General features: G+C 41.9%; 1 protein-coding gene across 1 annotated transcript; it reads right to left on the reverse strand.

Moving 5' to 3' along the window:
* Window positions 1-1,065: 1,065 nt before the first annotated feature.
* MBD3 (methyl-CpG binding domain protein 3) lies at window positions 1,066-10,548 on the reverse strand. The gene is made up of 6 exons (XM_010191356.1): window positions 10,387-10,548; window positions 8,560-8,697; window positions 5,827-5,917; window positions 5,210-5,387; window positions 3,759-3,956; window positions 1,066-2,136 (listed from the first exon to the last, which is right to left on the reverse strand). The coding sequence occupies exons 1-5, from the start codon at window positions 10,486-10,488 to the stop codon at window positions 3,764-3,766; spliced, it is 702 nt and encodes a 233-aa protein (XP_010189658.1). The 5' UTR covers window positions 10,489-10,548; the 3' UTR covers window positions 1,066-2,136; window positions 3,759-3,763.
* Between the last annotated feature and the right edge of the window lie 1,050 nt (window positions 10,549-11,598).

The raw sequence follows: 11,598 nt of genomic DNA on the forward strand, positions 1-11,598 counted from the left end.
TAGATGGGGCAGCCTGGCAGCCTCTTACTTGGGGAGGACACAGGAAGACTCTGCCGCAAGAACGAAGAGGCTTTCCACAAGTTTCACTCTGTTTCCCTCTGCTGCATCCCAGGTACCAAAACCCGTATCTCAAAATGAGCCCGTAACAAAAATGCAAGAGTGTCTTCACGGAATAACTGGAAGGGGCATAGGACAAAACCTCCAGGTAGGGGCTTGACGCAGACTAGAGGAAGCTCCGCTTTGTGAGAAACATTTAATTCAACACAATGAATTACAAGAGGACAGATTTACAGAATAACCGTAACAGACTGTTCAAAAAGGAAAATTATTTTCACTGGCTGCAGTACCAGGCAAAGTTCCCCAAAGCAATACCTGGCAGAGCAGCTGCAAAGTACAATTCAGTCTTCTTGCAGTACTCCAAATGAGCAGTATCAAAGAGTTTTGTATTTTCAAATCCTTATGAAAAGAGTTAACACAGTATCAATCACTCTGGCATGGGATATTTTTTAAGGAGTTTAAACCTATTCAGGTCACTAAGCTGAACTACTCCCAAAGGCTATTACTTTCCAGGCGACCCCCCTGGTCCCTTGCTGTCACTGCTAACCATTCTTACATGATAAAGGCTCTGGGAGCTACTTTCTTCCCCAAGTTTTGGGATACCAACAACTTGTACAATTGGTCAGCGGCACAGTATTTAACCCACCACTTTATACTGTACTCTCAGCTGAGATGTCCACGCATGGATACGCAATGGATACCCTAAGACTAAAATAACTTTTGCAACCTAGTCAACCCATTCTTCAAGCTATAAACTCTCATCGTCCTCCCTCTCCCTATCCTCCCTCCCCAGATAAATCCATTTTTAGCCCCGAGTTACCCCAATATGCTCACAGATGTACTAGAAGAGACTGAGGAATCAATCAAGGTACCCATGGTGAAGCCAAATACTTATAAACACATTAAGGCAGGTTTCACATAATTTCGTTTTTGGACACAAAATGCTGGTCACTTCACTGCACATGCAAATAAGAAAGATTTAATACTTAATAAAAAGCTTTAGATTCATTTTTAGATATCAGTTATAGAAAAATCAACCTTTTTCCTTTCTTGTTTTAAAAGAGGTCATAACATTACTGCACACGAAACCAGATGTGTAGACACACCTATTGGAATGGATCCCCTTGCCTCCACACACACAGAAACAGAGGTGGGGGTTCTTGGCACCAGAAGAGAAAGGAGGAAGTTTTCCTCATTGTCAGTCAGAAATGAGTTATCCTTCCTTTCCGAGTTGAGAAGGTCCTTCTGACCAGACTTAAACCAAAGCAGAATACACCACAGAGGTGGTATATTTATCTTCAAAACTCTATTCGGCTACGCTTGGACAGACAGACAGCTCCGTATCTAAAACGTGCACGGTAGTGCCTTCAGCGTGGTGCTGGAACTAACTAAAAAAACCTGATTGCCATTGATGTAAGACCAATTCCTCAAGTGTAACTTCCCCGACTCATCAAAACCTCAGGTGGAAGAGGCACTGGCAGTTCACCTCTGAGACTACACTTCCAAGACCAATGTGGTCCTGTGAGGAAAAGGAAATTCAGTGACCCGAGTGGACACAGGGAATGACAATCCACAACGTAAAATGACCTCCCTACAGTCTGGTACAAACAGGTAGCCTACAGCAGAGTAGCCAAGAGCGAAACAGCACCTCTCTCACTTGTGTTAGAGAAAATTGTTTCCATGGGTCACTGTTAAAGGTACTTTGATAGAAAAGCTTAAAAATGTGTCACCTATCACTGACCCACAACAAAGTAAAAAAAAAAGACAGGAAATTTGGTTCCTAGTATTTTCCCTCCCACCATTTTATATTCCTTTATTCCCTCCCACTTTTGCATTCCCGATTACCCTACCCCTTTAGAAAAAGGAAGGGGAGTAGAGTTTAGTCAAGTTCCATCTTCAAAACTGCCCAGCAACCAATGAACCATCAGCTTCTCAACGTTTCCTGAAGTGTACATCAAAATGCTCATAGGTATGGTTGGATTGTTGGTGCAATTTGCTTGGCAGACACTCTTGGCTTTGTAAATAGTTGTGCTGACCCTGCTGATAGGGTTTATACTGGGAATTCTTAGATGGAACTCCCTAGAAGAAAGAGAAAAAGAGACCTTGTAAGTCAGTAAGAACTTTTTATATCTTTATAGCAAATGAGCCCTTAAAATAATAAGGCACCATTGACATTATACATCCATCTCTTCATCTCCTGTTTTCCACCTTCGGCAGACAGTTTTGTCCTGGTTCTTTGCTGTTGCCAGACCTTCGCAGTAGGAAGGAATGCAAGATATCCACTGTCCAAATAAAGTTACTGTTAGTGGTGTGGTAAAATAAAGGAAAATACAGAAAGCCCAGATAGAAGATACCTCCCAAAGGCCAGATTTCACATTATAATCAACCTTCCAGCTTGAAAGATTGATTAACATAAATCACTCTTCCTTCTACCTGAAATACAGCTGCCACTCCCTCCAAAGGGGCTTTTCTTTTCTTCTGTTATTCATCCTAAAAATTCCTTTTTTTCCACCCTCCACTTTCTCGATTCCTGCCTTGCAGGCTCTGGAGTCGACATAATGAAGCACCCAGGGTATTGGCTACTTCAGTGACAGAACACTAATTGCTTTTCTTAGGCTAAAACTTAAAATTATCAAAAATTAAAACCACCAAGCTCTGTTTTCATCTCACGGCACGAGCTCCACTGATGATACGTTCAGTGCTCCCGGCTAGGGTTACATCAAAGGAACACAGCAAGGAGAAACTCTGCCTCATAGCACGGTGCACTGGTCCCATTCAGCGCAACATCCAACATCTTGTCTTGGCCTTATATAGCTGCTATTTTCTGCATTACTCCATAGGAACGATCCATTATTCAGAGCTATTTTGGTTTACAAGACAATAAAAAAAAAATTCTAGTTGCACCTTTACAAAGTTCCACCGCACAAGTGAAAGGCAGACATAGGCATGAGAATGACAGGAGCCCTTTGTGGTGCCTTTAAGGGATACACAACGTAAAGCACAGTTCTGTGAATCCTGTAGTTACTACTGTTAAACTACCTTAAACTTTTCAGATGTTTCCAGATTTTTAATGTATACATTTTTCTGTTACTTTGTTTATAAATTCCCACCACATACAAAGTTGGTGGTTTGTTTTTTTTAGCAACTTCCCTCTTTTGATGGTCAGTTTGGTTTTTTCTAGCTGTCTTTAATTATTATTTTAAAAAATTCCACAAATGTGCCTGCTAATAATGTGCAGGGTCTTTCTTACCCTGCAAGAAAATGTGTACTAAGAATGCAAAACTGAGAGAAAAAGGCAGGCAGGGGGAAAAACCGAGTCCATAAGATGGCAGCTGTCCTGTCTGCCCACAGCGCTCTCTTGTCTATCATAGGAAGCAATATATTTGGGGAAAAATAAACCCCCTGATATCACAAGACAGTTTTTTAAGAACTAGTCCACTTTCAAGACAAAGTCTCTCATGCTCTTAAATACATGTCCTGGTTACACACTTAGCCCATCTGACACAGACAAAAGGTCCAAGCACTCACCAGACATCACACGCATCAAAACACTTGATTTTTTCCTAAAAGCATGGCTACTACACCTTTAGAAGTACATGCTAAAAAGGAAGAGTTGCCAATACGTAATAAGGTTTCTTGTGAAAACATTTCTGCCTTCAACCAAGTGCAGTCTGAGGCGAGAAAGGATGCTGTCACCTTACCTGGACTATACATTCTCCATCTCCTGGTCATGGTCCTGCTCCTCTTCCTCCTCTTCCTCTTCTCCTTCTTCCTCGCCTCCTTCTTTCTCTGAAGGAGCTTCCCCATCTCTCGCTATTTCCTCGACGTGGGCGAGCATGTCAGCCATCAGGGCTTCCTCCAGTCTCTTCCGCACCTGCTGCACCAGCTCCTCTTGTTTCCTGCCCCAATATCAACAAACACCAGCATCAGTCCTGCAAGCTGCCTCTCTCCAGGGAAAGGAACCTTAAATCCCTCATACACGAGCCTGGGCAAGCACAGCTTTGAAAGAGCCCTCTAAAAGTTGCACCGTAAAAAAAATTGCCTGGCATTACACTTCAAAAAGTGTTTCTTTCAGCTTCACTTATAATAACAAACATTGGACGATTTTGTAAGTCTTTAGTGTTGACTGTACCATTTTCAATTCTGGCTGAAATTTGCCTAATCTAGCAGCTGACTCAAGACTTTTTCTCTTGTTTAAATTAATATTAGTACTAGAAATTTTAAAAAAAACACTAAACAACGAAAAGTCAGCCTACCCTGCTCAGATTTCCTGAAACAAGACTCAAGAAAATGAAGTTTCTGACCATTTCGATCTTTTTGCTCATTCTCCTTTGGAGTCACAACCTTAAATTTTACAGCTCCTTTTCTGTCAAAGTCACAGTAAAGAAGTGACCAACAATCTTCAGCTCATGGGACTCCTAGTTAATCTCAGTCACATTAAATCATATTTATAAACAGGCCATTTTTCCTGATCATTTGTGTATAAATCAGGCACAAAAAAGTCATCCTGTAATTCAAAATGATTTCTCAAACAGTCAAAACAATTACCACCTTTAAACATCATTAATGAATGCAAAGTAGCGTGCTTTCAGGTTAGTGTCTTTGGTACATTCAGTTCTCTACCGAGTTTTTTAAGCTGAATTTGACCAGTCTTGATTTAGCAATATAATTCATCACTGAAAGCAAGCTATAACTAAACAAACTGCATCTTTGTTTGCTGCCACTGCAGCAGCCAGTGCTTTTATTTGGTCCTGTGCTGACACGGAGTAAGGTGAAAAGAACTGAATCGCACTGTTCAGGATTTCTCCAATCCCTTCTTTGCTTAGAGGTGCCTTAATCAAGGTTACTCAAATTCAGACACCTTTTCCAATAAAAGCGGACATACTCTGACAGGAAAAACAAATAGGAACCTGAAATCTCAGAGTAACTGAGCACGGTCAAAATAAAAAATAATGGGCTTTAAGTACATGTCTGTACAAGAGCAGCTTTGTGTAATGATTTTTTTTCTACTCTACTGATAAAGAGGCATTTAAATTAATTCAGCATGCCATAGTGCTGCATCAGACATTTAAACCTGCCATTAAAAAAGGGGGTAGTGTTTTACCACAAGAAACCTTGTTCCAAAACAGTAAGCGATGATTCTAGTGAATACCTAATATCTTCATCTGTCACCATAAACGCTTTGCAAAGCGGCTGTGAGGTGTTTAGCCAAACTCCAGGATTCTTCTCCACGGCCGCAGAGAGCTGCCCGGTGATGGGCATGGTGCTGGTGTGCAGAGCACTGGCTATGGCGGAGAGCAGGGTTTCATCAGTGCAACCAGGTCCAACCCCTGCCAGCGGGAGGAAAGGCGATAATCAGCATTGCACGAGACAAAGAACAGCAAACCAGGACAACAGCCATTCTTTAAATTTTAATGCCATTTAGAAAGCTAACACAACATAAATCTCAGTTGCAAACCCTTTTAACAGCACCTGTACAAGTCTCTCCAACGTATTCAAACCTAGACTGATTCCTCATTCTGTTACACAAAAAAAACAACCCCAAATTTGTAATGGAAGCTGTTTCCATTCTGCTGCTGGAAAATAAACAAAAAAAGTCAAGTGGCTTTGCTTCAGGGACCGAGCCTCCCAGCCAGAGCACCAACAGTGCCTGCTGAAGCTGGAGTGGTCCACAGCACTGGAGGACAAGGAGGTCAAACACAGTAACCTTCAGATCACCAATGGCTGCTATCAAAATGCCACCCCCGGAGTTAAGAGCAGACTCATTACCTTGTAAACCTTTGGGAAGGTCCATTGTTTTCACCAGCTCCTCCGCAATGTCAAAAGCATTCAGTCCACTTAATTTCTTCTCCCAGAAGAGCTGACATCAAAGAAAGTGTTTATTGGCACAAAACACATCGGCATCGACAACTACACAAAGCACCTGCTTAATGTCAACGAGGGAGGAACACCACGAGGACAATTTTGTATCGGATTTACTATAGAAGGGGTCTGCCATGTCTGACAGCAGGGAACAATCCTCATTGTCATTCAGTCCCAAAACTCTGTCCTGATCTGATGTCTTGAAAAAGATTTTCTTTTCTTCCAGGGACTGGTACTGTCGCTGTCTCTGAACTGGAACAGCAAGGCAAGGCTCGCTGGTTTTACCTAAGCACACACAGTGTAGGACAGCCCTTCTTACACCTCTGTTCCTCTCTCGCTGTCTTACACAGATGACAGAGTTAAGGAATGTATGGATTGTGTCACAGCTCTTCCCAAGGTAAAGCATTATTTTCTCCCTCTCTAGCAGTGTCCCATGGGAAGAACCATGCCCAGTCCTCCATCATATTTTGAATCACGGGTTCTCCTCAAGCTTAAGACCACGTGAATGCATGGTTTGGTGGGAAGTCAGGTATTGCACCCAGACACATCTTCAACTCTCAATCCACGGGTATAGGGATGATTGATGAACAGCTGGAGTACCATCTGTCTTGCAAGAAAGCAATTTTATCTAGGTTTTGAGAAACTAAGAATATACCTCAAACAGTCCACATGTGGCCCCTTTTCCTGCCTGTCAAAATCTGCGTGCAACTGAAGCCACGTTACTGTTCCAATTACCAGCTCCCAGCAAGGAGAATAAGGACAGTCACAGCCAAAACACACAGGACGGGTATTCTCTAGCCTATAACTTTCAAACAGGTGGATTTTAAGCAAGCACATGATGGCACTTAGCACTGCTTTCATCTGGAGTCTGCTGACCAGAGGTTAAAATATACTGCAGTGTAGGAAAGTATTTTAAAGCTGTAATATAACAGACTCTTAGATGTATAATGCAGAGAAAGACACAAGAAAGAGCAAGTTGGCCCTATGCTATATAGTAGAAAAATTAAGTAGATAAACTCATCTGTGAATATATATGGTATACATACAGTGTATATATAAGAATTTTATATATACATAAAAACCTCTAAAGGACCTTCTCAGAAAACAGACTCCAATGTTGTCATAAAAAAAAGGATTACATAAGGAAAGCACAAGCAGAGCCTACGAAGCTGCATTACAACATGTTGTAATGTGAGCAGCACAACCACACAGGTCAGATTACAACAGCTCTGTGCGCTGGGGCCGATCTCCACTGCCTAATGGACTGCACTCACAGATCAATCCACGCTCATGGATCAATCTCTTCCACACCAGGGACACCAATCTCTACCCAGCTCAGTGGTTCGCATATCAGTGTCGTGTCTTCAGTGTCCTCTCTTGTTGTCTTAACTAGCCAAGGGGTTTATGGAATAGTAACTGCACTATGAACACATACGCTCTTGCTTCCTTAGGAAACCATGCTAAAACCCCACCAACCTGTCTAAAAAAACAAACAAAAACACCTCCCCAAAAAAACCCAACACCACAAAATCAATCCACCCAACCCCATTTCAAATAGAACTTAACTCAGCATTCAGAATGGTAGTTTTTAAGTTTGCAGAAAAGGTTTTCAATGTGAAAGGTGGTTATTTTAATAGGGTATTTTTTATTTTATTGAAATCACTTTCTCTCTTGGAATGATACACTTTAATTCCACCAGATCCGCAAGACTTTAAAAGGTACCGGTAACTGATACTGATGACAGCATCTGAACAGACTAATGAAGCTGAACACCTCATCTCAAAAGGCACAAAGATGGACTCCCGACAGGAAAGGATTCACAGGATCCCTGGCGTGAGCTCTGTGGAGGCAACAGGCTCTCAGCTCCAGGTAACATCAATGACACGAGAATCCCTTCCAAAGGCAGCTTTGAACAGGAACATCTCATTTCATCAGCGCCCAACTTCAAAGCCATGCTTGTTCTAAGCACACTTTTTGCATCCTTTCACTAGATGAAATTAAGCCAAAAGATTTCCTTTAATTTTGGTGTATTCTCTTGTTTGCGAATACACGGCATGATAAGAAAAACACTTGGATGATTTTGTATTAATAATGACATTCCAAGTGAATTTACGACCTTATTCATACAGGTAGAGAGTTAACTACTGATGATACATGCATCTGAATAAAGGCCTAAGCAGGGGGTATGATCCCTTGCACTACACCACAAACACCACTTTGTATCTGCTCTTGAAATGCAGAGCTCTCACACAACTGAAACACCTGACAGTGATTCCAATTACAATGCAAACATCCTCTAAAGCGGTTACAGTGTCTAAATTTGTAGAAAATACTTAATTTGAGCATTAAGGAAATGAAGGCTTAACTACGACAGAATTGTAATCTAAACACAGGTTGGAGGCTACTTATAAAACACAGTGCAGACAGCATATTAACTATATATTGGAAATGGGTTTGGTTATGATTTTAAAAGCTGGGAGCACTGTAAGTTATTGTTTCTGAAATACCTGAGACTTCAAATTGCCACAGACCATGTGTTCAGCATCACAAAATTCAAGGGGTTTATTCTGGGACCCTCCCAGCAGCAAACCCAGGAGTTTCTCAGTTCTGGAGAAGCAGCTCCTCAGCTGCAAGCCTTACCTGCCGGGGCTGGTCCACAGCTTTCTGGGGATCACTCTTCACCTTGTTGCTGGGATGGTTTGTGATCTTGGTGACAGGTTGTTTGAATATGGAGGCTGTCTGTCTGACAGGCAGTGCTGTGTTCAAATCAGGCTTGCCCTAAAAAAATTGGAACAAAAGGAGGGGGAAACCCCACAAAAATATTTTCCATTTGCTGAAATGCTACTCCAGCCATAAAGATGTACAGCAGGGAAAAAGGAGGTCAGGGACTTGAAACTCGTCTGATCTCAAGCTGTACAAGTTAGACTGCTCAAAATGCATAACTATGTTCAAATCTTGCCTCAGACCTATCAAAATTAAATTAAGTCTTCAGCTCTCTCTTTCACATTCTACTTAACATGCTAGCCTCCTCTCATTCTAGTTTATACACATAGGTTTTATCCCAATTTTGACAGAGTTTAGAAGTCAGAACACTGAGTTTGCACTTTGAGAAGTCACCTGTAGATCAGTCAAGCAGACTATTTCAATAAAATGTTTGCAAGAATTAGAAAAATTATGATGTGAGATTTAAAGACCAGTTTGTGAATCCAAAAGCCATTCTAAACTACTCTGTTTAAAACCAGTTGTGGACACCAATAAACGGATCAATACAGCTGGAACCTTGATCCTTTGATCGTTTTGGTTTGGTAGATTCGAGGTTTTTTTTACTTTCAGTTCTTAATAAAACTCAGTTTTAAAATGCAGCTCACAACTATCAAGTTTTCACTACATGACTGGTTTTTATGTCAGTGGGAACACAGGGAGACCGCTCCTCATTCCCGAGTTCTAACACCCAAGTCTTGAAATGGCTGTAGGACATACTTTGTTCTTGAGGACGCAGACGCTGCGCCTGCTTAACATATTTATTCATGAGATGTAGAAAAGATGTAATCAGGACAAATGTAATTCCGAATCATCTGTGTGCTAAGCCATTTCTAAGCCCATGATAACTAATCATACGTTTATTGAAAGGTTTGGGCTGAATTTTTAGCCTCTGAGATGTGTGTGAGCTGCTGGTTTCTGCAGCAAGGCATGGCTCTTTTAAAATATCACTACAGTGCTGTAAAGAAGTGCTCCAGTCTCTCCAATGATGATGACTCTCAGCTGCTTGACATATTTAGAAAATAAGCATTATGCTATTTTCCACATTCAATGTTTAGGTGCACAGATATAAGCTTCTGGGTTCTGAAAAAGCTTTTAGCATCTGATGAAGGTACTTAAGAACGACTTGAGCCAGTCTCTCCAGGCAGGCAGCATATCAGTGTCACTGTAATCTCAACTAAACTTTAATAACCAAAATTACCAGGTACAGATTCTTTTATTTTGTTCTACAAAGAGGCCTTGCCATCCCCTTGCCTCTTCAGCTTTTTGCCCGAAATGCATCCCCCTTCTTAGATGAATTCCAAAGCCAAAATACAGCATGGTCTATGGATGGCTCTGGGGAGTCACTGGCGGGACGCCACGTTACCTCCTCATCCCCACTGCCCCACACCGCTCTGCTCTCCTACCCCAAACCAAACACTAGAGCAGAGCTGCTGCACCCCAGGGAGCAGAAGAGAGAAAGATGCCAGCCTGCTCTCCAGCCCCTCTGTACAGAAGATTTAGCAGCACCGCAATGTTCTTCCACGGTATCAGCACCAGTGAACTGCAGTATTTGTCCAACACCCCATAACAGAGATGCCGTTCTCTCGCACAACTTGTTTCACACATTAATTACAAAACGCTTAATTTTCACGCTATCACAGACAGCGTGCTGAGAGGCAGCCCAGCCAGTACAAGGGGAAAGCTGTCACTGCATCTCGGTCTTACTTTGGCTTGGTTGGAACAGTCGTAGCGCATCCTCTGCCTGTTCTTGTTCATTTTATTCATCAACATTTTTCCAGTGCGGAAGTCGAAAGTGCTCAGGTCCATGGAGCTGCCCAGGTAGCGCGCCAGCTGGGGCTTGCTTCGGAACTTCTTACCACTTGGGCTGAAAAAACACAGAAAGGAAACAAGAAGGGAAATTTAAACGCTTTGGGCTTCAATACCAGCGCTCACTGCAACTCAGGAGAGGCAAGTTTTATTTCGTTCATGAAAAACATGTGCTGAACTTCCATGAATGAAGCTTACGTTAAATTATAAATGGATATTACTGCTTTCACATTAACTCCTTCTCATAATTACTGTGGAAGAGAAAAATTAAGTGCAGATAAAGAGGAAGAGTCAGACCAGGTATAAATGAACACAGCATAATTCACACAATTACCAACATGAGAGATATCAGCACAGATGTACATATCACTCACTTGTGTCAAATAAGAAATGCCCAATTTCAAGCATAATTTGTTCCCCCGGGAGCGTTACATTTGAGTAGCGCCACAAACATCTCCTCGGCCTCCTTCCCTCGCCTTGAGCAGCACATTCAGGTTTGATTACAAGACTTTGGGAGTGTTGGGAATACTTCACTTCAGGATTACACAGCAGCAAGGAGAAAGAACAGAAGTTAGCTGCTGACAAGGTGCAAAGCAAAGAATTGCAAAGCTTAAGCAAAGCAGAGACAAAGGTCAAAACCTTGGAACACTGTCCATGAATGGCAGAACAGAAGAGAGATCCTCTTGAAACACCTGGTTTCACATGAATGACTACCACCTGAAAGCAGGCACAAATTACTCCAACTCCTTGTTGTTGGTCTGGTTTTGTTTCGATTTAATAATATAATCTTCTGCACTGCTACAAAAAGCACTGCCAGATAGGCTCTTTTTGGTTTTTATGCATAAAGCAAAAACAAGTCCATGTGTTATGACTGCAGTGTAGAACCATGCAGACAATAAGCACGAAGTATTCTTCACGTTTTCATTTAGCGTCATAACAACGCTTCTTTATTCCCTTAATTTCTCTCATTTCTGGTTTTCTGCATCTTGCACATTCAATCTTAGTACCCATCTGCTAGAAGCTCACTCTACATACATCTATCACCCTAAACACAGGTTAGTGGGGTGAAAGGCATTTTAAGACCAAAAATGCCAGTTACCACCCCACCCC

This window comes from Mesitornis unicolor, unplaced genomic scaffold, assembly GCF_000695765.1.
Source record: "Mesitornis unicolor isolate BGI_N332 unplaced genomic scaffold, ASM69576v1 scaffold13129, whole genome shotgun sequence".
Lineage (NCBI taxonomy): Eukaryota > Metazoa > Chordata > Aves > Mesitornithiformes > Mesitornithidae > Mesitornis > Mesitornis unicolor.

What these genes read in the sequence shown, in the direction of transcription:
- MBD3 (XM_010191356.1), bottom strand. Translation starts at nt 10,488, where the DNA reads ATGGACCTGAGCACTTTCGACTTCCGCACTGGAAAAATGTTGATGAAT. An exon ending in ACTGTTCCAACCAAGCCAAA is followed by an intron (nt 8,698 to 10,386) that starts GTAAGACCGAGA and finishes CAATTTTTTTAG; the next exon opens with GGCAAGCCTGATTTGAACAC. An exon ending in GTGACAGATGAAGATATTAG is followed by an intron (nt 3,957 to 5,209) that starts GTATTCACTAGA and finishes ATATTGGGGCAG; the next exon opens with GAAACAAGAGGAGCTGGTGC.